This window comes from Pinus tabuliformis, chromosome 7 (genome assembly GCF_031772625.1).
Source record: "Pinus tabuliformis cultivar Carrire ecotype Pingquan chromosome 7, CPIR1, whole genome shotgun sequence".
Classification (NCBI taxonomy): Eukaryota; Viridiplantae; Streptophyta; class Pinopsida; order Pinales; family Pinaceae; genus Pinus; species Pinus tabuliformis.
In genome coordinates, this window is record NC_142293.1 from 1,460,351,937 (window position 1) to 1,460,378,151 (window position 26,215).

The 26,215-nt window shown below is 37.9% G+C and overlaps 1 protein-coding gene across 1 annotated transcript; it reads right to left on the reverse strand.

The window, feature by feature from the left end:
- Positions 1–661: 661 nt before the first annotated feature.
- LOC149253293 (uncharacterized) lies at positions 662–11,787 on the reverse strand. Its single transcript, XM_089456802.1, has 3 exons — positions 11,407–11,787; positions 11,235–11,315; positions 662–897 (listed from the first exon to the last, which is right to left on the reverse strand). Exons 1-3 carry the CDS (start codon positions 11,772–11,774, stop codon positions 894–896), a joined length of 453 nt encoding a protein of 150 aa, XP_089312928.1. The 5' UTR covers positions 11,775–11,787; the 3' UTR covers positions 662–893.
- Positions 11,788–26,215: the final 14,428 nt, after the last annotated feature.

Below are 26,215 nucleotides of genomic sequence, written 5' to 3' on the forward strand. Positions count from 1 at the left end.
CCGTGGATTAGACATTCACTTAACGTATTCCATGACTCCAGTTTTGGCAAATTCCACTCTTCAATGTAATTAATGCATATATTGGACAGTCCTACCACATCACACAACTGTGGATTAGACATTCACTTAATGCATTGAATGTCTCTATCGGTCTCTGAAAATTCCTGCTCTGATAGCGAATCTTTTCGGCAGCTTTGGCATTCAATTGGAAGCAGGGGTTTTGACTGTTTCCCTCCCAGGGAAGAAATTTTTTTTAAGACGGTTTTACTTTTAAATTACCTATTACATGACTTTTAAAATTTTTGTACAAGTTTTATTTAATTTTTGCAAATTGTTGTAAAATTTTCATTCTAAGTTATAAGAGTCCACTTAAGTCTTATTATTTGTTTATAGACAGTTGAAATGTGCAACTTTTTTTAAGATAAAAAATAATGAGAAGATAGATAGAAAATATGTATCTGAATGTTTGTAATTTTTTATTTCTAAAAAATAACGAAAAGTAATATTATAAACATATATATATTCATAATTACTTTCATTTGTATATAGGGGAGAGATTCCTAATGTTGTGCAGGGACCAGTAGTTGATATAATACTGGTCCCACCAAACCACCAGTGATTAAGACTTTTGAAACCAAAATTTAGACAGAAATAAATAACATTATGTATAAATAAGTATTAAATTATGTCCAAAAATCACCCATACATTGACTGGGCCCACAAGTGTCCATAAATAGTATTTTACTACTTAATATTGCAAAACATATTGACCCAAGTAGAAAACAGCTAGAGCCATAAAGGCTTCCAAACTGGTCTATTCCAGAAGTACAAAACAGCAGTCACTTCAACCCCCACTCATCAGAACTGCAACTTTGCATCCCAAATAAATATGCCTACCTGCACATAACAAAAGGAATGTATGTCAGCATAACTGCTGTGTTGTTCAACAGCTAAACACCCTATGTTCAATAAATGACACCCAACCCAATAACAATTAAATCCACTTTGTTCAATAAATGACACCCAACCCAATAACAATTAAATCCACTTTGTTCAATAAATGATACCCAGACCCAATAACTGCAATAAATGACACCCATCTCACTCTATTTCTCATTAAAACAGATCAAAGCACATGGATCAACAAATAAACAATTCCCAACCATTAGATCACATCAAATTAAATCCATACCACACATTCAAAATGAAGCCATTGCAATCCATGTGCATCCATGTCCACCAATTAAAATCAAGTCCCCAAAACTATAAAAGAAGTCCACCCACTGTTGAAGTTCATCTTATGCTTTCAAACTATTCAGCAAACTTGAAGACAACATCACAAAACAGTGGCCAATATATTCAAGTTAGTTATATGAATTACAACTCATTCTTCTTACAGTTCTGTTTTCATTGTTTTCATTTATCAGATTTCTTACATTACAGTTCTGTCCATAGGGTGACAGTTAACCTATACAGTTACAGTTAACCTTTTTTATACAGAGTTTATGTATGTGTTCTAGCTTATTATATCATCAGCTTCATAGTGATTACAGCTTACATATCACAGAGGTTACGTATGTCGTGTTAGTACTGTAGTCATAGCTTGTTTACTTTACAGGAATTGAACCTTAGCTTACACCTTAGCTTACAGGAATTGAGCGAGCGATTATTATGGCTTGGGTTCTGCAGGAATTGAACCTTAGCTTACACCTTAGCTTACAGGAATTGAGCGAGCGATTATTATGGCTTGGGTTCTATGCAGAATGAGTTAAAACATAGAGCAAATAAGTGAATTTCTACTACTGGTGAATGGACCATAGAACTGTAAGATTTTAGATAATGAGAAAACACAATTATAAGTAACATAGCAGATGACCATCTTATTGGCCTTCATATCTTTTCACCTCGTTGAGCTCGAGACCTTAGGGTATGGAGAGCCCGAGCCATACGAAGTTGTAAAAGTTGGACCAAAGGAATGGGGATTTACATAACTCAGCTCTGTAAATTAAGTCACAGATAATGGAGAGAAATCTTGGAGCAGAGATTGTTCTTCACAATATTCAAAATAACTAAATAAAGTATATGAAAAATATAAAAAATAAATGACTGCAATGAAACTCGATTAAACTGAAGTAAAACCGATTGTCTATGACACCTAGGAGACCATAGAATCAAATGTAATAGTGATTACAGCTTACATATCACAGAGGTTACGTATGTCGTGTTAGTACTGTAGTCATAGCCAATAGCTAATCATTGGAAGAAGAAACATGACTCGCTATCCTTCCAAGCAAGCAATCCCCACATCCCTTCCCGTTCCTTATATAGTTTCATCTCCCTAGCCATATCCAATCGGAGACCGAGTCTAACCTTGAATAGCATCAGAATCAAAGCCAGCATTCGAACCACTTCCAGCCCAAGATTGATGCAATGCAAAAAAAGGTAGGTAGTAAAAAGGCAGTTAGCACTGTAGTCATAGCTTGTTTAGCTTACAGGAATTGAAGCTTAGCTTACAGGAATTGAGCGATTATTATGGCTTGGGTTCTATGCAGAATGAGTTAAAACATAGAACAAAAACGAATTGTAACTTTAATGACTCTGATAAACTTAGTAATTTTTCACATATTTTCAGACCTTGACAATCATCATTGAAACATCACATTGAAACATAATCGAAAGACATTGAAACATAATCGAAAGACATGTATTTTCAGAAGCATGAAGCTATTGAGAAAGCAAAAATTTTGATATTGAGTCGAAAGAATGCAAATAAGTGAATTTCTACTACTGATGAATGGACCATAGAACTGATGAATGGACCATAGAAAACACAATTAGGTAAACAAGCATGGTTAGAAAGAGTCATATGTAACTATTGTGTTCTAATTGCATAACTACTGTGTTCTAATACATAATCAATACATATGGATACACTGTAATCACTGTATATGTATATCCTAATGTAATACATATGGATAGACTGTAATCACTGTATACGCATATCCTAATGTAAGATGACTGTAAGATTTGAGATAATGAGAAAACACAATTAGGTAAACAAGCATGGTTAGAAAGAGTCATATGTAACTACTGTGTTCTAATTGCATAACTATTGTGTTCTAATACATAATCAATACATATGGATACACTGTAATCACTGTATATGTATATCCTAATGTAATACATATGGATAGACTGTAATCACTGTATACGCATATCCTAATGTAACAAGCTCTGTTTCCTCATTACTTTGATTTCCATGGTTCTACTTATGGCACTGATTCAACCATTAGTAATGATTACACTCTACTCTATAAGGTAAGTACATATTGAATAGACCTACTTATTACCTGTATTCCCTAATCTTTAACAGATATAAGGAGAATGACGTAATTCATACATGTTTACATACCTCATTGGTTTAGCTGTATAAAGCTGTTGAAAGTAAATGGAAAATGATATATGAAAACAGTGACATACATGTTGATAATTTCCTGTAATAGAGGAAAAGTATTTTTGCAGAAGTAATAAAGCATAATTTGACATATATTCTAATGTCTAAATGCAACATACATGTTGATAATTTCCTGTAATAGAGAAAAAGTAATTTTTGCAGAAGTAATAAAGCATAATTTGACATATATTCTAATGTCTAAATGCATGCAATAATTTTACAGGTTGTTGCATCTATGGCAAAAGGAAGTTACTCTGCTCGTACAAGGAGAAGTGGTAGGAGAGTGACAAGGGGTGCGCAGCTGCGATGCACATCGTCCGATGATGACAGGCCAGCTGATGTCAATGACGGCAATGCACCAGGGAACATTGTTGAAAATGACCATGTGACAGCCGCTGATGTTAACACAGCATCAGCCACAGAACCACCATCAACAACAGTCCAAGGGGCAAGCTCAACTAAAAAGATCAGTGCTATAAGAGGATGGACAAAAGAACAAATGTTAGTTGCAATTGACGACATAGAGTTTAATGGATACTCAGTTCGGGCATCTGCAAAAAAACATGGTATTCCTCCCTCATCAATACATTATTGGATAAATGGACTGACTCATACAAAACGTAGAGGGCCTCTTACAGTTATGACTGAGGAGGAGGAGGCCGAGGTGGTTGAGTGGTGTAAAGAGATGGCCCAACTGGGACATGGGCTAGAGTTGATACAACTCAAATCAACAGTTGCTCAAATCTGTCAAGGGAGGCCAAACCCATTCAAAGATGGGTTTCCTGGTAAATCATGGTGGTTTGGGTTTAAAAAAAGGCATCCAGAACTTGTATTGCGTACTGCTGAGGGCCTTGACAGAGACAGAGCATTAAATTTGCGCCCTGCAGTTGTGCAAAAATTCTATGACACACTTTCTAGTGCTTACGATAAACATTCTTATGGAGCAGACCATATATGGAACTGTGATGAAACAGGTTTACAGGCAGGGAGGAATTGTGGCATGCGGGTAATTGCCAAGAGAGGGAGCCGAAATGTGCCAAAGATTTTGCCCAAGAGCAGGGAGTGGATAACTATTTTATGTTGTGTTAATGCAATTGGTACTTCAATCCCAGGATTTTATCTATTCAAAGGTAAAAATCAACTGAAAAACTATATACAGAACTGTGAACCAGGTGCATGCATGGCTGCACATCCCCATGCATGGATGACTAAAGAACTGTTTCTAAGTTGGCTTTTTCACTTTGCTGCATCGGTACCAGGTGGCGTCTCGCCTAATAACAGACACCTTTTGATATTAGATGGCCATGGGAGCCACATGGCTGTACAAACAATTGAGGAAGCAAACAATTTAGGCATCGACCTGTTGACATTGCCCGCTCATACCACTCATAGGCTGCAACCCCTTGATGTTAGTGTGTTTGGCCCTTTCAAGAACTATTTCAGGTCGGAGCGTGCTGCATGGATGGCAAAGAATCCAGGGGTTGAGGTGAAAAGGTTTGAGCTAGCAGAGCTTGCAAGTAAAGCTTTTAAAAGGGCTTTGACACCATCAAATATCAAGGCTGGCTTTAGGAGGACAGGAATCTGGCCACTGAACTATGATGCTCTTATGCATGATACTGGTTGTAGCCAAGCGTTTCATGTGGATGGTCAGGAAGAAGGGAATGTCCAAACAAGTGTTGAAGTGCAAGAAGTAGATGACCAAGATGATGTTGTTGCAGCTGGCAATATGATTTCCCTGTCTCAAGGACACTTATATGCTGAAGATGATGAAACTGTATGTGAAACACAATATAACAATGAACAAATTCCTAGTAACATGGAGATTGTTCCACCAACTCAAGAAAATGAAATTCCTGTTGCTGATATTGCTAATGATATTGTTGAACATGCAGTTGACAATGACCAATTGACATTGCCAAGCCAAGTAACCCCACCTTCATGGCTAGCAGAAGCAATGATCAATATGAATGCACATAGTGTCTCAGCAACCAATGAAGAAAGCATGAACATGCCCTCACAACCAGTAGAATTGAACAGTGAAATTGTTCATTTTTTTGTGGACAATAGATCAATGGAAGAAGATGAAGGACATAATGAGGCATCAAATGAAGATAATGATATGGTTCAATCAGTTCCAACAGATACTGAAAGGGAAGTACCAAGCAATGACATGCAGGTGGGAGGGGTGGAGAAGACACTTGGACGGTTCCTAAAGCTACCAGTAGAGAGAGTATCAATGAAAAAAAATCAAGGTGCACCAGGTAGTCTTCGTCTGGGCCGAAGCTCACAGTTACTCACCTCAGAGGACTATATAAACCTGTTAGTTGAGTCAGAAAAAAAGAAATTTGAAATGCAAGAATTAAAACAGAAAAAGAAGGATATAGTCAAGGAGAAGAAGGCAGCAAGGATTGTTGCAGCACAACGTCGAGCAGAAGAACGGATTGAAAGAGATAAAGCAAGGCAAGTTAAAGACCAACAAAAGCAAATGGCAAGACAGGAAAAGGAAAAACGAAAGGCACAACAAATGCTTGAAAAGGAACAAGGGATGATCAACGATACAAGAATAGCTGATGAAACCAGGATTATTTCAAACTCATTGGACTCCATTGCAGACAATACACCATTATTCCAAGATCTCATAAACATTCAAGTGCCCCACTATCAAACTGAGGGTTTACCCACTTGCCTTGTTCCTACCAGAGCTGGTGTCAATTCTCTGTATGCTCATTACACACCTCCACTTAATGCAGGGGTCAGTAGGGAAAATGTGAGGTATGGGTACTCAGTACCTCCATGGTTGGAAGCTGCAAATTGGAATCAATCATATGGCATCAATCAACCATTTCCTAATCAGCCCTTGACTGGTAGGCCAACCTACCTGGCTCAAGAAGGTAACTCGGGGAGTTTTGGCACTCAAGATTCTCAGGGCCATAAAGAATAGGGGTGCCATATGTTTTTGGTTCTAACCACATTATGATGTGGATTTTGGATAGATTGTATCTTTTTCTTGGCACAGAAACATTTTGGCTTACAACACTAGATTGTATCTTTTTCTTGTCACAAAAATATTTTGGCTTAGAACACTAGATTGTATCTTTTTCTTGTCCTAAGAAACATTTTGGCTAACAACCTAGTAGTGATTTCTTGTGGCAACCTAACTGTGTGTTGATAAGAAATTTTCAATGGAATATGTCTTTCTGTAAAATATTAATTATGATAAAACTATTTCTATAAGTTATTCTGTGCACCCTCCCCGCCACGTCAGAAAACCACGCGTAAAAGCACATGGAGCCGATACAACACCTGTCCACCATGGAGCTCATGTGTTGGCCATCATATCATTGCATAAAACTTTGTGTTCGCGCCATTTCACAGGTTTGTTCGGGGTCATTGCTGCGATGTTTGGGGATTCAATAATAACATTTCAAGTTGCATATGAAAAAGGCTAAATATAGAAATCAAATGACCAGACAATCTTATTATGATTGAGAGCACTCATTATCAAGTTGAGTATGAAAAAGGCTAAATACAGAGATCAATGAGGAGGCAATCTACCTCACAATAAGTTTTATTAAATGTGAAAAAGCCACTAATAATTTTATTGATTGAGGGGACACTTGAGAAATTGAGAGCACTCATTATCAAGTTGCATATGAAAAAGGCTAAATATAGAAATCAAATGACCAGACAATCTTATTATGATTGAGAGCACTCAATATCAAGTTGAGTATGAAAAAGGCTAAATACAGAAATCAATGAGGAGGCAATGTACCTCATAATAAGTTTTATTAAATGTGAAAAAGCCACTAACAATTTTATTCATTGAGGGGACACTTGAGAAATTGAGAGCACTCATTATCAAGTTGCTCTCATTATCAAGTTGAGCATGAAAAAGGCTAAATAAGTGGACCGTTATCTAAAGGAACATCATTCAACTTGATAGCTCATGCTTCAACCATAATGCTTACAAAGCAATTTCTATCCATTGTATTCTGTAATAGCTAGTCAGTGAACCCCAAGACGGGTTGGAAACAGAGACTACTTCAGATATTCACACAATGAGTAAACTATTATATCATATACTAATTTACATTAGAACTTTGAAGTGAACATCTGAATCAGAGGGACCTAGGAATAAGTCATATTTGCTCATTTACATGATCCACATCCTTAATTAAATTAAAATGAACAGTAAGGCCACTGAATGTGCAAGCCCCATTCTTGGGAGCAATTGGAGGGATGACCTTGTTCGCTGGAAGTGAAGGAGGGAGAAGTATAGCTTTGTCCACTCAACTCCCTCACAATCAGATGGAAACCCTGAGACAGATACTCTTGATCATCCCGTATTGAACATTCTTTCGATTTCTATATGTGGTTCCATATTAATATGTCTCGGTTCTTCTACTTAGTGGACAGTTCACACCTCAATGGCTCAATGGCTAGACAGTTCGCACCTCAATGGCTCAATGGCTTTTCATGTGGTCAATAAATTTTGACATCAGATGTTAGGAGAGATGGGTTTGACACTCAACCCATTAATCTTTGGATGATCTTTTCTCTAAGAGCATTTTATACATTGTATTTTTTATGCCTTCGATCTCAACATTGAAGGCATCAAATTTGCAGCACTGTACAAAGCTCTAAACTCACTTATGGCTCCAATAAGTGGACCGTTATCAAAAGGAACATCATTCAACTTGATAGCTCATGCTTCAACCATAATGCTTACAAAGCAATTTCTACCCATTGTATTCTGTAATAGCTAGTCAGTGAACCCTAAGACGGGCTGGAAACAGAGACTACTTCAGATATTCACACAATGAGTAAACTATTATATCATATACTAATTTACATTAGAACTTTGAAGTGAACATCTGAATCAGAGGGACCTAGGAATAAGTCATATTTGCTCATTTACATGATCCACATCCTTAATTAAATTAAAATGAACAGTAAGGCCACTGAATGTGCAAGCCCCATTCTTGGGAGCAATTGGAGGGACGACCTTGTTCGCTGGAAGTGAAGGAGGGAGAAGTATAGCTTTGTCCACTCAACTCCCTCACAATCAGATGGAAACCCTGAGACAGATACTCTTGATCATCCCGTATTGAACATTCTTTCGATTTCTATATGTGGTTCCATATTAATATGTCTCGGTTCTTCTACTTAGTGGACAGTTCACACCTCAATGGCTCAATGGCTAGACAGTTCGCACCTCAATGGCTCAATGGCTTTTCATGTGGTCAATAAATTTTGACATCAGATGTCAGGAGAGATGGGTTTGACACTCAACCCATTAATCTTTGGATGATCTTTTCTCTAAGAGCATTTTATACATTGTATTTTTTATGCCTTCGATCTCAACATTGAAGGCATCAAATTTGCAGCACTGTACAAAGCTCTAAACTCACTTATGGCTCCAATAAGTGGACCGTTATCTAAAGGAACATCATTCAACTTGATAGCTCATGCTTCAACCATAATGCTTACAAAGCAATTTCTATCCATTGTATTCTGTAATAGCTAGTCAGTGAACCCCAAGACGGGTTGGAAACAGAGACTACTTCAGATATTCACACAATGAGTAAACTATTATATCATATATTAATTTACATTAGAACTTTGAAGTGAACATCTGAATCAGAGGGACCTAGGAATAAGTCATATTTGCTCATTTACATGATCCACATCCTTAATTAAATTAAAATGAACAGTAAGGCCACTGAATGTGCAAGCCCCATTCTTGGGAGCAATTGGAGGGATGACCTTGTTCGCTGGAAGTGAAGGAGGGAGAAGTATAGCTTTGTCCACTCAACTCCCTCACAATCAGATGGAAACCCTGAGACAGATACTCTTGATCATCCCGTATTGAACATTCTTTCGATTTCTATATGTGGTTCCATATTAATATGTCTCGGTTCTTCTACTTAGTGGACAGTTCACACCTCAATGGCTCAATGGCTAGACAGTTCGCACCTCAATGGCTCAATGGCTTTTCATGTGGTCAATAAATTTTGACATCAGATGTTAGGAGAGATGGGTTTGACACTCAACCCATTAATCTTTGGATGATCTTTTCTCTAAGAGCATTTTATACATTGTATTTTTTATGCCTTCGATCTCAACATTGAAGGCATCAAATTTGCAGCACTGTACAAAGCTCTAAACTCACTTATGGCTCCAATAAGTGGACCGTTATCAAAAGGAACATCATTCAACTTGATAGCTCATGCTTCAACCATAATGCTTACAAAGCAATTTCTACCCATTGTATTCTGTAATAGCTAGTCAGTGAACCCTAAGACGGGCTGGAAACAGAGACTACTTCAGATATTCACACAATGAGTAAACTATTATATCATATACTAATTTACATTAGAACTTTGAAGTGAACAACTGAATCAGCGGGACCTAGGAATAAGTCATATTTGCTCATTTACATGATCCACGTCCTTAATTAAATTAAAATGAAAAGTCACTGATACAGTAAGGTTTTATCGTTGGAGCCCGAGAAGGGTTAGTTATTGAAATGCATTTTATGTATGAGAACATAATTCATTACTAAAAATATTTATTCTCTTATCTCTGTAACCATCAGTAACCGGTTTTGGAATCGACTGTAAAATGTGTGAACTTTTTTTTTCAGAGAAAAAAGCATCACATATTATATTGACAATATAAAAAACATCATAAGATACAAAAGGGTGGCATATGACAGCCACTGTCCGAGACATCTCGAGGAAAGGAAAATGTCAGAGGTCCGAAAACATATACATCAGGTTCAGGAAAATAGCAAAAAGCATCAAAATTAATAACCAGGAGTAACAAATTCCAAAAACGAACAAGACTTCTCTTCCTCCATAGTTAAATAACTGCAATGGTAGACTTATACTGCCCCATACATATGGCCATTAAAGAATTTGTTATTTTCAGCGCAACCAAAAAAAACCCCAAATTTGCTTAAACTGTAAATATACTCAAATTAGTCAATTGTGAGCAGCGTCAACATGGAAACAAAAAGGACTATGTATACAGGATATCCATATTGCAAAACATATACATCAGGTTCAGGAAAATAGCAAAAACACCAAAATTAATAAGCAGGAGTAACAAATTCCAGAGACGAACAGGACTTCTCTTCCTCCATAGTTAAATAACTGCAATGGTAGCCCATACATATGGCCATTAAAGAATTTGTTATTTTCAGCGCAACAAAAAAAACCCCATATTTGCTTAAACTATAAATATACTCAAATCAGTCAATTGAGAGCAACGTCAGCATGGAAACAAAAAGGACTGTGTATACAGGATATCCATATTGCAAAACATAGCAAAAAGCACCAAAATTAATAACTAGGAGTAACAAATTCCAACAAATTCCAAAAACGAACAGGACTTCTCTTCCTCCATAGTTAAATAACTGCAATGGTAGACTTACACTGCCCCATACATATGGCCATTAAAGAATTTGTTATTTTCAGCGCAACCAAACAGCGAAAACAACGAAAACAACGAAATTTCAGATAAACCCTAAACCTTCAACAACAAACAGCTCAAAATATCCCATAAACCCTAAACCTTCAACAACAAACAGCTCAAAATATCCCATAAACCCTAAACCTTCAACAACAAACAGCTCAAAATATCCCATAAACCCTAAACCCTCGGAAAAAAATCCTCCAAAAAATGCCATAAAATGCCATAAAAGTTTACAAAATATCCAAAAATAGAGATGTTGTGTTGAAAAACACAGAGAATGCTGGTAGGATTAAAATCCTACCGGGTACATGGTCGCCGACCTCCCCCACCTTCCCTGGAGCTCGCCAGACCTTCTCCACACCTGCAACGACGTTCTGCACACCTGCAACGAGAAGAAAAATATATATTAGGGAACTGAAAACCACAAAAACACCACCACAAAACAGCAAATTGACAGCAAAACACCATTTGACCTCGAGCTCAGTAAAACAGCGACCGACTCCTCCCCAAACAACAAAATCGTCGAATAAGACCAGCAACAGAGAAATGCTAAACAACTGACATTCCAGAACGACCAAGAACTCCAGGCGGAAAAGCACAAGAAAAGGAGAAGCGCTGTGCCAACCACAAACCCTGAAACTCCAGCAAACATTCGCACCAGCACCTGCATACCAGGCGAAGCGCGCAGGTCCACAAACCCTGTCAACCGAACAAACGCCTCAAACAGCACAGCTATAAACGACGAAGTGCGCAGGTTCCGGGGCCGTCCCGTGCCATAATCGGCGGGGGGCTTCGCCCAACGACCGGCCCCGAGCAGAAACACACAGGGAAACTCATACATCGCAGCAAAAACCCCAAACGAACCTGTGAAATGGCGCGAAGACAAAGATTTATGGGTTGATAAGGTAGCCAACACATGGAGCTCCACGGTGGACAGGTGTCGTACCGGCTCCATGTGCTTTTACGCGTGTTTATCTGACGTGGCGGGGAGGGCGCACATGTAATGGCGACCCTCCCCTATAATGAATATATTTGAACTTCTTAAAATAATGAATATATAATCAAATTAAAAAATTGTTTACATGAATTATATATTAAATATATTCGAACCTCATAAGATAACGAATATATAATCAAATTAAGAAATTGTTTACATGAATTAAATAATGAGGGGAGGTTAATTCCTCGGAAGAAGCTTTATATTAACCAAGAGTCCATATTTATAACATGAATATTTACAATATTTGCGTGGGTAGACGACAACCCATCATGTAGCCCATGGGTCCGGGTGGGGAGGTTAATAACCTGCCGTCTTAACCACGCAGGGGTGGAGAGGTTAATAATGTGCCGTCTTAACCACGCAGGATATCGCCCAGGTATTTTATATTAAATATATTCAAACCTCTTAAAATAATGAATATATAATCAAATTAAGAAATTGTTTACATGAATTATACACTATTTATAAATCTAAAAAAGCAAAATACAAAAATAAAATCCAAAACAAAGTAACTCTCAAAAACAAATTATCTAGCATTAAAACTGAACAAAGCTAAACTTAAAATTTAAGGAAAATAAAACACACATTGGAAAAACTCATAATGATAGCCAAAAAAATGGTTATAATTTTTCTTGTTGTAAAACTTTGACAAGGGGTATTGAAGCCTATGATGCTTGCTTCCAAAGCATGAGATGACTAGCCTGACAAGAGATATTGTAACCTATGATGCTTGCACCCAAAATATGAGATGATTAGCTTAAACCTTCCAATGTGGTATGATTTGAAGGTAAAATATGAGATGATTAGTTTAAAGCTTCCAATGTGGTATGATTTGAAGGTCTGTGAATAATCAAACATCCAGGAATAAAAAAGTCTGACATTTCTAGTCTCTTATTATACGAAGTCTTCTCTATAATTAGAAAATCATGTTTTCTACAAATTTATTGTAAAAAATGAAATGCTCTTCAAACTCAACCTCACGAAGTCAAACATTCAGGGATAAAAAAGGCTCACATTTCTAATTCTCTTACTATATGAAGTCTTCTCTATAATTAGAAAATCATGTTTTCTACAAATTCATTGTAAAAAATTAAATGCTCTTCAAACTCAACCTTAGGAAGAAGTCTCAAGTGCTTGATTAAAGAAAATAAAGAAAGACAAGGTATGAAGTGCCTCATTAAAGTAGGTAAAGATTAGCCTAAAACTTTCAATGCCGTATGATTTGAAGGTCAAGTTTTCTGTGTATAGTCAAACATTTCAGAGAGAAAAAAGCCTAACATTTATAGTCCTCTTGTGACCCGGCCTCGGCCATACCAACCCTTAACATGATTGGATCTTTTCCCATGAAGTTTCGAACGTGTGACCTTCACATGATAGAGTGCCTTAACAATATACCCCATCATCATCTATTCTATGCCCTATGAGCTATAAAACTTAACTTAAATTAAAAAAAAAAAAAAAACAAAAAACAAAAAACAAAAAAACAAAACAAAAAAACAAAACAAAACAAAACAAAACAAAAAACAAACTCAATTTCAATTACTATGAAAACACTATATCCACCCTAACATATTCAAAACACAACTTATTATAGTGTATTAATAGACACATTTATCACTTATTATAGTATATTAATAGACACATTTACCATGAAATTTATAAAAGTAATTTTATTTTTTCAATTAAATTGAAGTTAAGTTAAAATTAATTTCAATATTAATTAAAAATAAAATTAATTCTAATGTTGTTTGACAATAAAGTTACTCTCAATATTATGCAATACTAAATCAACCTTAAAACACTCAATAAGATCATTTTTATCCAATAATTTTTAAACAAATAAATCATAAAAATATCCCATACCCACTCACAAAAATAAACTATAAATGACAATAAATATAAGCATCAAAATTACATTTAAATAATTAAAATACTTTTTAGATGGTAATAAATATACATATCAAAATTACATTTAAATAATTAAACTACCTTCTTGATGGACATTAGTGAAATTCCAACCCTAAATTACAATAAATGGAAAAAAACAACCTTTCCACCTAGTTATGAAAAACTAACCCAACGGGCTATCAAGAGAAACCAAGAACAACGATAAGAATGGGGATAAACGCTGCGCAATTTGGCGATCCCTAGTGGCCAGGTAGGCGCTGATGTGGCCAGGTAGGGGCTGAGACCTATCCTAATTCTCTGTAAATGCCACCGTGGTTTTGATGTATCTTATTCTTTCCCTCAAAGAGGATGTCAATTGGTTTTGATAATAATGTTTAACAAACACAGGCTGACATGGCTATGATGCCCATTGCCGACAGTTAACAAAAACAAACTTTGATCACAATTATGACTTAGTTACTATTTAAAACTACATTAAAATAATTTAATCACTGTATAATTTTAAACTAAATTTAATGCAACTAATCTATAAATTTGAATTAAATTTAATGCAAATAATCTATAAATTTGAATTTGTATGATTTTTTTAACAAATATAATCTATAAACATTTTTACATAAAACACTTCATAATCATAATTGCGCACAAGCGAATATCTGGAAAAATAAAATTAAGCACAAAGGTGACTATTTAAAATGCAATTCGACACCAAACATACTCTAAGTTTCTTTTCTTTTCTTTCTGCACTTGCTCAGCATAAAATATAACTTGGTGATTGCATTATGGATACCTTGGAAAATCATTGCAGGTACCTCCCTTCTAGTTTGTGACGTTGCACCCAAACTTTGACTTCCAAGTTCCAACTCACAATGTTTTTCCATGTAAGGCTGAAAGTAAACAGAAGTAGCAAGGTAGCGAGGGAAAGAGACGTTATGAAGCATGTGAGGTAAGTAACAGTGAAATTGAAACCCTTACAAATTAGAGGAGTGGGTGACTAATAAGGGATGGAAAAAAAATTATAACATAATGCATGTTAGAAAGGTGTGAAGAAAGGGGTCAGAGAGACGTGTGCAGAGTGAGGCATTTATGAGTGCGAGTGGTCCGTTGGGTTCAAGGTTTTGTAGCCTTACAACTTTCCAAGTTCTAGGTTCTGTAGCATGTTTACAACTTTCCAAGTTCTAGGTTCTGTAGCTTGTTGTTTATGCAAATTTTCTTGTGCTCCCCATGAGAATTCACATCAAATCTAATAACTTGTTGTTTCAGCCAGCGAGAGGAGAACATAATTGCAATTGGCAACTTGGTAGCTTGGAGGTCACCAACCCAATTAATTAATAATGCATGGAAAATTGTGAGGACATTTACAACTTAAGTTGAGATTCATTGCTTCATACGGTAATTTTTTCCTGAGATTTATTAGGAACTCTACTATTCTCCCAAACTATATATATATATATATATATATATATATATATATATATATATATATATATATATATATATATATAGATAGATAGATAGATAGATATATAATTGTCGTTTTTTAATATGCCCATAAATAAGTTAGGGATGACCTGTAGATTTTGAAATAAATATTATTTTAATTGTAAAAAAAGCTAGAAACTTGTATACGGGCATCAAATTTAACCCTGATGGGAACATACCTGAGCTAAGAGCTCGACGGTTGGCTTTAGCAACCTGATAGAATCTCGAGACAAGCGCCAAATTTTAGGAGTCGTCTTTTCCATTTTACACGTTAATAAAAAAATGGAATTTTAGGGGACAAAGGAATCTCTTCCGATCTACTCCAGATTGTATGGTGGTTTGGCATTTACACAAATATTTGAATCAAGATCTTTAATTTGGGGACAAATGAAATCCAATTTTCGAGACTTTATCTTCACTATTGTCCTACAAGGATCTCAGGTTGGGTAGTAGCACACATCCATATCTGTTAGGCGCGTTTCGGTGCAGATCGTGAGCCTTCGAGAAAACACTAGATTGGGAGGTTCCTTCGCATGACGTTTTCTTTTTGTTAGTTGTGTCTTCAGTGGAAAACGTTCGGAATGAAAGAGGTTTAGTTGCTTGTAGTAAGAAAGCGATTTCATAATGTTTCATGGTGGAGCTGCCGAGAAGCCGAGCTGCAGAGATGCTAAGATGCCAGAACTGCAGCTCTGTTGCCTCAATATCTAGCTCGTGCACTCTGTGTGGGCCGTAATAAGGGCCAATCCCATTGTTTCGTGTCGGCGCGGTTTTGGAGGACACGTTTCTCCACTCTTTCCAGCATAGACACATTATTTCATTCCTAATACCGTCTTTCTCTTTTTCCCAGTTTTTCCTATTTTATTGCACCCTGGTTGGGCCGATGCGAAGACCAATCATTTTCGTGGAGGGGGTGCTTGATTTATGGACACGTTTTATCATCTTCCGGCTTGACACAATACCTACTATATCCTCCACCATTGTCCACAGGTTGACACCTAGCTTGTTTACGTGCTAGCTTTTCGTTCAACCTCCTTCGTCTTCAATCAGTATAAGGTAGGGGAGTGTTTTCATTCGGAAGGTTTTCTCCATTTTCCTTTCCTCCCTGCGCGCTCCTACACAAGGAAGGGGTCGACATTGTTTCATGCTGTGTTTTTTGGCTTGGTATAACTCTTGCGTTTTTTGAGGTGGTCCTTTCTCTACTGTTCTCTACCCTCTGGATTTTCCCCTCCGAGATACTGTCCACCATCTTGATATCTCAAGCTGCTTTATGGTCCCGTTTACTATTCATTTCTTTTTTTCTTCGGCTCTTTGGAGGTTCCGGATCGAGGTGACTTGGGCCAGACAGCGTTACTTCTCGACGACATTTTGCGTCATACAATTACCTAAATATTATTTCCAGGTTAGTGCATCAACTCTTATTTATTTGTATCTCCTATGGGTCTTGAGGAATCAGAAGCTTTCATACATCATTAGCATAGTTTCTAGTTCATCATTGCGTCATTTCAAATTCTACGAGAAGAGCAACCTGTTTTATATATCTGTGCATGGATCAAAAAGTTCTTAATGGTTTAAAGGATCTCCTTAATAAAATTGCATGGTATCTGAATATATGTGTTATATCTAAGCCGTGTCTAGATTTCAGCTTCAGGATTGGTCACTGGTGGTGTAAATGCAGTTACTGTTTTTGTTGTTGCATCGTTTTGCCATGTTTTTCTTAAGATACCCCGGTATCGACTATCTTTGCATGTTTTTGTTCCTCTAGTTTTTCGGGAGTCTTGGTCAGATTTTTCGGAGTCGTGGTCAGATTTTCTTGTCATAGATTAATTGTCTCGAATTCCGGGGTTTTGGTAGCTGGGTGGTACATGAAAGTTAATATCTTCCATCTACGTATCGTCGTCACTATTATCTGGATTATTCCTCATATCTGGATGTTTGTCATCCTATTTAATTATTGTCAGTTGTTGGTCATTTCGAGGTGTTCCTATACGTGCGGATAGATCGGGAATAAACTTACCCATTCTCCCTGTCAGACCTTTTGATTCTGGGAATGAATGTTTTGTCAGAACTATAATCTCCTTTTTATTGGTCGGTTTTCCCTAGGTCTTTCATAGGTTCTGACCATTTTCAGGTCTTCTCTTTCGATCTTTCTTTTTGTCTAATCTTTATTTTGGGTAAGGCCGTATGTCATATTTATCTTTAATTCCTGTCAGGAGTTGGTATTCTCGAGGCGTTTTTTTTAGCTGATGATAGATTTGAAAATCTTCTTCCCATCCTATAGTCTTGTCGACCTTTTATGAGGGGTGTTCTCTGTACATCCTGGTGACATGGAGATCTTATCCATTGAATCTGACACGTCAGCTATGGTGCGGGCTGCCATGGAGGCAAAAGCTCACCATTATGGCACTATCAAGCCGTCTAGCTGGCAGTCCTCTTTGGCTGATCATTTGATTCCTCAACCTCATCGTTTGGGTCATGAGGATGGCGGACATGATCGTCCGCAGCATAAACATAATCACCATCCTGCTAAGATCGTCCCTCCCCCGTCAGCTATTAACCTGGACAGTGTCTCACTTGCGGACATAATTGCTAGCCTACAATCCCATGCTTTGATCGGTAAATGGCATTTTCCTGATATGGAAGACGCCCAGATGAGGTCGTGGCTTAGTTCCAAATGGCACTCCTTGTTGGGATATATTCCGACAATTGTTAGGCTTATGAAGGACTGGTACAGTTTTCACTTCTTGAATGTAAAGGATCTGGACACTATATGGGCTCTTCCTTGGGTTCATGGGAAAAGCTTTTTGGCCCTTCACAAATGGTATATAGGTTTCAATCCATTGCAGAACACCCCACAAAACAATCTCATCTGGGTCAAACTGCCTGGCCTCCCTATTGAACTATGGACAAAGGAATCACTTTCTCATATAGGGAACGCCATTGGAAAATTTGTATTTGTGGATCCAAAGTGTCTAGGTGCCAAGGATAAGTGGGTGGCATGGATTCTGATCGAGAAAGAATACAGGGGTGGTTTTCCTTATCACATTGACCTTTTCTAGGGAGAGTTATTTATTCACCAAAGACTTGATGATCTGGAAATCACCCTATGAGTGACCTCAGTTAAGATTTATTAAACAAAAGGTATTATAGACTCATGTGATGGTGTGTGTTGTGTGTTATTGAAATAACGGATCGATCAGATTTCCAATACACAAACATTTTGAATGGAAAGACAATAGAGAAATACAGTAAGCAATACAAAGACACAAACAGTTTTAATAAGGAGTTCACCCTATTCTCCAGGGCTACGTCTCCGGTCCAGCTTCAGTGGTGGCCTTGTTTTATTGTGTCTTACAGCAGAGAAATTACAATACAGGGACTCAATATGATTTCTCCTGAAGCAGAGTTTGCTTGGCAGGGTGGTTCTTGGATTCCCCAAGCCACTTAGAGTACACAGACTCTTGTTCTTCCTACCAGCTTTGTGACCCTCGGTCTACAGTGGAAAGAGCCAATTGTGATGCTCAATTTGGACAGATTCCTCTATGGGACAGCTTGATTCCTCAAGTTCTCTGGTGCTCGATGCTGCCTATGGTCAGCTCGGCCCTCTGTCTCCTCTGCTTGGCTTTACTGCTCTCTATGCTTAGTCCTCCTCTTAGGGTTCACTATTCACTGTCTCTCTAGGTCGCTTCGACTCTTCGATCCGAATCTCTCTTCCGATCCCCGTTGACTATATCTGTTCATGGATTTAGCCACTCGACCTCCACGCCTGTTCGGTTCCTCTCCCGACTACGTCGATTCGCCTGCTGCCTGTGTGCTTGGAGTTCCCTGTTCAGCGTCAGCATGAATGCTCGAGAAGTAGCCACGTGTCCTCACTGGAACAACGCCAACGTGTTCATCAATTCATTTCTTTCTCCACCGTGGCGGTCAATGGATTCCAAATCCCCTTAAATTGCGCCTCAATTCCCTGTCGATTTCGCTCTGTCTATCAGGCGCAATATTAGCCGTCTGATCTGGGCTCCTCCGGATCCAACGTCATTAGCACGTCGAGCGCGGTTGACTTGCTCGACCGATAACGCGCAATCACAGCGGTTTTTCTCTCACCTCCACTACCACGCGTCGATCATTGAGTGTGATTGCTCTGTTTTCCCCAAAACCGCTTACCGTTCAAGGGTGCCCCGATCAATACTGCTGGTTTCCAAGGTGCGGGTCCTGCCTTTGTACTTTAGCTCCTTTACCTTTTTCCGCCCGCGGTTGTCTAGTTCCCCCACACGACCGAGTGCTTAAGGCTCCTCCTTTTCGGCCCTGTTTTCCCAGCGATGCATTGAAAATCAGCTCCTTTTCCCGATCCGGGGCTCCCAGGGTCTATATTTTGACCTCTTGCGCAGTCTCCATGGGCCTCGGTCAGCATGCTTTGACCGAGGTCCTCGTCGTTCCACGTCGGCTGCCATGGCCACTGGTTCAGGGTGTTTTCGATTGCTGTTTTGGATTCTTCAAGGATTTGTTTTGTCCGATGTAATCATGGTTCTATGACAGTCATTTATGGATTCGATTCGGATCACTTGATTACTAGGGTGTTCCCTTCCGATGCTTGCTCTGTCATAAAACTGGTCACTTGAAATGGCACTGTCCTTGTCTTCCTGGCGGAAAGGTAAAAAGGAAGGATTTCCATGTGAAATCATTTTCTCCCATATTGGATAAGGAGTTCTATGCAGCGGGTTGGGAGAGGAACAATTTAAAAGGTTCGTCTTCATTTGCTGATAAAGCTTCTCTAGATCTGTCAAAGTGTTTTTCGAAGTCAAGAGACCCGTCATGCGAGACATCTCATCGGCTCTCTGTATCTCCTAAAATAAAAAAGGTTGCTCCCTCATCCCTTTCGCGTTCCCAGTTTTTGGATAATTTGGACCTCTCATTCCATATGGCATCGGATTCTCATCCTCCTACGGATTCACAGGATTTCTTTCTCTCACATCCCTATCCTCCGGAACCTTCTCCGGGGTTTTCCATTAAGTCTCCTCTTCCTGTGCCTCATCCGAATTTAAACACCAATTTGTCCCCCGTCATTACTTTCATAACATCCTCTTCTCCATCACCTAACAAAGTCGAATCTGCTCCTAAAGATAATGCCCCTTCATCGACTTATCTGCATGTCTCCTCTCAACAAAACAAGACTGATTTAAAAGGTAAAGCTCCAGTGATATCTGTTACTCCTCCAAACTCGCCTGTATCATCCCCTACTAATTCGATAGGTAGTGATCTTGATTTGCTTTTGAGAAGAGAATCTCTTCATCTTCATCCACTCACCATCCATAAGCCATGGAAATCATCCTCGCCTGTCATTAGTCCTACCTCGGCAGGGAATATCATGGTTAGAAGGAAACATAATAAAGGTAGTAGGCATTTCCGTGGTAGGAGGGATAAGTCCAAAAATGATCTTCAGGAACCATTCCTTATTGATATTCCTATTATTGATCATGCTGGCCTCTTAGAGCAAGTAAGCCTGGGGAAGGGACCTCATGATCAAAATCCTCTTTATGAACATTAGGGGTCTTGGTGCGGACCCAAAATTTTTGACTCTTAAGAATTTATTTCTTTCATCCTCCTCTAAAATTATCCTGATTCAAGAAACAATGCATGGCTGCCCGGAAACTATTGCCTATTTCAGGTGCATGTTCCCATCATGGCATATTTCAGCGACGGAGGCCTCCGGTCATTCGGGGGGTTTGGCTGTTCTATGGGATCTGGTTTGGATTTCGGCTAGGACCTTCAGATGTTTTGATGGTATCCTGATACTTGCTAAATTTCGGGGTATGGATGCCCCTGTTCATATCCTGAATGTTTATGCCCCATATAAGGATCTCCTAACATTCTGGAATCGGTTCTTGTCCTTTGAGATCATGGAGATTGACTCTTTATTAATAGAAAGGGACTTAAATTGTACTTTGAGCTCTGACGAAGTGTGGGGCAGAGGCAGGAAAATTGATCCTGTGGGAGGACACATCAGGGAGGCTCTCCTCCAGTATAATTTTGTAGATATTTGTCCTACAATATTGGCTCCTACTTGGGATAATGGGAGAACAGGGAATGCATATCTTGGTAAAAGACTTGATCGCTTCTTAATTCACGACAGGCTGGTGGAACGTCTTGGGTTTCCTTCTACTAGTATTTTACCTTGTTTTATTTCGGATCATAGACCTATCTCCCTGCAATGGGTGGCCCTGAATCACCAAAAGGGTTATCCCTTCAAGTTTAACAAGATATAGTTAGAGGATGCTGTTTTCAACAAAATTGTTCAGGAATCTTGGCTATCATTTTCTCCTCAAGGTCCGTCTTCACAAGTTGAATCCTTGCTGTGTCGCATGGCATATCTCAGGAAAAAGGTAAAGGAATGGCAATGCAATAAGAAACGTTCTAACAGATTAGCCCTGCTTGACATTAACAAGGAGCTTGACAGAATCGCGAGGAGGATGTCTGATCACAAAATTTCGTGGGATGTGCAAGCTCGGATATGGGAGCTGGAAAGAAGAAAACACAGTCTCCTAGACATTGAAGAAGCGACCTGGAGGCTGAAAATCCGAGCCATTTGGCTAAAGGAGGGCAACAAAAACACTAAATTCTTCCACAGATTCGCAAATAAGAGACAGGAAACAAATTCTATATGGGAAATTAAAAATGAGGAGGGCAACCTGGTGCATTCTCACGAAGAGATTACAAAAGAAGCGGTAATTTTTTTCAGAATTCTTACAGAAGGGACCGGGACATCAGGATGGATGATATCATCTGGGGTATTGAGCCTTTCCCATCCATTTTCGACAAGGAACAAAATGATCGTTTATTTGCTAGTGTCACAGAGGAGGAGCTATTGTCGGTCATGAAATCATTTAAAAAAGATAAATGCCCAGGTCCGGATGGTTGGACTATAGACATTTTTATTCATTTTTTCGATCTGATGAAAAATTATATCTTGGGTATGATAGAGGAATCCAGATATAAGGGCAACATAAATCATGTCATCTCCTCTACTTTCATTGCCTTAATCCCAAAAAAAAAGGACTCTCTTACATTTACAGACTTTAGACCCATATCACTCTGTAACACTATTTACAAAATAATTTCTAAAATCATATCAGGAAGGATCTAAGGCATCTTATCAAGCCATTTATCTCAAGAGCAACATGGTTTCTTAATAGGTAGGAATATTCTGGAAGTTGTTGCTATTACACAAGAATGCCTCCATTCTATGCACTCCAAAAATATTGAAGCAGCCATCCTCAAAATAGACCTAAAGAAGGCTTATGATTGTCTCGATTGGGGCTTTTTGCGGTGTCTCCTTATTAAAATTGGGCTCAATAATCAATGTACTAACTGGATTATGGCTTGTGTGGAAAATGTCAAATATGCCATTCTCATAAATGGTATTCCATCACCTTTCTTTTCTGCTGCTAGGGGCCTTCGTCAGGGATGTTCCCTTTCTCCCCTCCTATTCATTCTTGTTATGGATTCTCTTAGCCTTCATATAAAAAGGGTTGTTAGTGAGGGTAGATGTCATCCTCTAACAATCAGCAGGGGAAACGTTTTTTCCCATAATCTATTTGTGGATGATATATTGATTTTTGCCATGCTCTATAGACAGACCTGGATAAATCTGCACGAGATTTTGGAAAACTTTCAAAGGGCCACTGGTCTTCTTATTAATGGAGGTAAATCATCTTTTCATCATGGGGATGTTAATATGGAAGTAATTGAATACCTGACCCATCTTTACAATATACAAGCTAAATCTATTAAAGAGGGTATGAAATATTTGGGCTATCATCTGAAACCAATAGGATATTCTAAGTCAGATTGGACATGGATCCTTAACAGATTCTATAAAAGAATTGCTGGCTGGGAGTATAAATGTCTCACTATGGCAGGAAGGATGATTCTAACGCAATCTGTGCTAGCCCAGCTCTTGGTATATTGGGCCCATTTATTTTATATTCCGGCCAGTGTCATTCATAATCTGAATAGATTAACGGCATAATTCATATGGGGGGGTTGTAAGGAAAAAAGAAAATTTCACCTGTCAAAGCTTACAAACCTCACCCTCCTAAAGAAGATGGGGGGTTGCGGTATCATGGATCTACGAAAATTTGGTCTTGCCTTGCTGTGTAAATCATTATGGAGAGCTGTATTTGGGAACAATATATGGAGTAATGCCATCATATTGAAATACATGGGGAACAGAGATATTTCTTTTTGGTACAGGTATAGATCAATAGGGCCTGCTCGGGGATCGACTATATGGAGGAGTTTTCATAAGATTCAACAGTTCTTTTTCAAAAATCTTGTGTGGAATTTTCAGTCAGGGAATAGCATTTTAATTGGTCTTGATCCTATTATGGGAGGAGAAGAAGTTTCCCATTTTCCTCCTCAGCTTTTACATATCCTCCACCAAAAAGGAATTTTCTATTGGGCACAGGCTATTGACGAGTGGCAGGGTGCTATTCCCAGTTGGAAAATAGCTAATGTACTGGGCCTTAATGGTACATTAGCATCTCAATGGAGTCAGATTATTTGTAGAATGAAGAACAGGGGTATATTCAGATCTGAAGATGAGGATGGCATCGTCTGGAGGGGTAGGGGTGGCAGGATAAATGTTCATGTAAAATATATTTATCTCTCCATAATAGAGGATCAATATACACTTGCCGATAACATTTTCCCATATGCATTTTGGAAAACTAGGTGCCCCTACAAGATTATCTTATTCTCATGGCTTGTGTATCACAACAAAAATCTTACCTGGGACAATCTGCAAAAGAGGAACTGGCATGGCCCTGCTATCTACTCTATATGTCAATCTAAGGCAGAATGCAATCTGCACATCTTTTTAAATTGCTATCACTCCCAGGTACTTTGGAAGAATATGGCCTCATATATTGGTTTCAATTTCATCGTACATTCATCCATTAAAGATGCATTTGCATGGTGGAGTAAAAAGAAGGTGACATGGAGGCCTATCCCTCTTATTGTGTTTTGGTCCATTTGGAAATGGAGGAATAAGTTTATATTTCAAGACTGTAAGGAGAGTTTCAAAAATGTTTTTGATCATATCGTCTCTATGTATTTCACTCTCCTATCCTCCATTCCTCAGCATGTAAATGTAAAGTCAAAGGAAATTTATCATTCTCAGTTGGTATATCCAAGGGCATACTTTGATGGGGCTGCGAAAGATGGAATATGTGCGTGTGGAGTTTCCATTAATATTCTTGAGGATCATCATTTTGCAATATATTGGAACGGGGGTGAAGGGACAAACAATAAAGCAGAAGCCATGGCTCTATATGGTCTTCTTCTTTTCTGTACATTCCTGAATATTGATTCCCTTCGGATCTATGGAGACTCAAAACTCATAATTGACCATGTTATCGGTAAATTCTCCATAAACAACCACAATCTGGCCGGATGGATGTATAGAATCTCCTCTATCTAGAAATATACAAAGGATTTCTCCATCGCCCATGTCAACCGATCACAAAATATTATCGCAGATGAACTATCAAAGAAAGGGTTGCTCTCTCAGTATGGGGTATGGAATCTGATCATCACAGTGGGGACCGACTCGCATCAAATACATGAATTCACATTGTCGGGTATATAGCGATCTTCCATTATGTCCTGGTATGTATCATGAACCTGACTATCAATCATTTGGTATATGCACATGTATCTATGTTTTTATGTATCGCCAATGTTGGGTATATGTCTCTCTATAGTACCTATATTTACTTGTATCTGTAATTAGTATCTGTATTCTGCAGTATTAGTTTGCATATACTGTTATATTGCGGGTCACAGTTACAGTTTCTCTATCACATATAATTATGTATCAGGAACAATTTTATATAATACTATCAAGATTTTTTTCGTACTGAAAAACGAAAGAAAGCGGTTTCGTATTAGTAATCGTGAATGGTAGACACATGATCATTTAGGTATTGCTACAGGCGAAATATGTTGATTTTGACTCCATTAATGATATGTCAGAGATTGGTAAAAATTAATCAAGGAGGGCCACATATGTTTTCCATTTTAATTGGCTCAAATTCTCTTCGAGATTGGTAAAAATTAGTCAAGTTGCGTCACATTTGCCATTTTAATTAGCCCTTTTTTTGGCCCATGAATATTTTAAGGAAGAAAACGTTGTATTTATAAAAGGAGAGGCACTTTATAGAAACAAAAAACATTGAAGCTAGAGAAGCGAATAGAAATAATTGGAAATTGATAAAGTTATTTTCCTTTTTTTATTTGCTCATATAATTCTTTTAAGAGTTCCCCTTTTTACCCCAAATAAATATTTTAAAAAGGATAAAGCCTAATTACAATGGTAGAAAGCCATATTATAAAAAGTTTTTTTTAATGCCTTAAAAAATAAGGTAGAAATAATTCCGGTCCTTAGAGTTTTAGGGTTCAAATCTCTCAAAGTGTCACCCATACGCCCGTAGTGTAGAAGGATACAAGCAATATGAAAGTAAATCTCATTATTAACTCCAATCTCTAGAGTTTTGGTGTTTGGAAACAATTTACAAGTAGTCTCACTTGTGCTTTGAATTAAAAGGAAAGGGAAATTGGCAATGTTTTTCCTTCTTTTTTTTTTTTTTTTTTTTTCCTTCCGTTAAATTTATGGAAAGTAATTATTATTTTGGGCAAAAGTTTTGAAATTTCTTGAGGTAAAAAAGAGAAGAATTTTTGAAATTTCTTTTCTTGGTTAAAAGGAGAATTGGGTGAAATTTACTGATTGGGTAAAACGAGGGCCCTGGTCAAATATTAATGTCATTTTTCTAAGAATTTATATGCTAGATGGTACATATTTATTTTTTGCTTTCATCATTTTATTTAATTGGTTTGTAAAA

Bases quoted from the DNA above. Each gene is read 5' to 3' on its own strand.
- LOC149253293 (XM_089456802.1), bottom strand. From the start codon at position 11,774: ATGTATGAGTTTCCCTGTGTGTTTCTGCTCGGGGCCGGTCGTTGGGCG. The intron at 11,316-11,406 runs GTCAAATGGTGT...TTCTCGTTGCAG, and splicing joins GCTGTTTTACTGAGCTCGAG to GTGTGCAGAACGTCGTTGCA.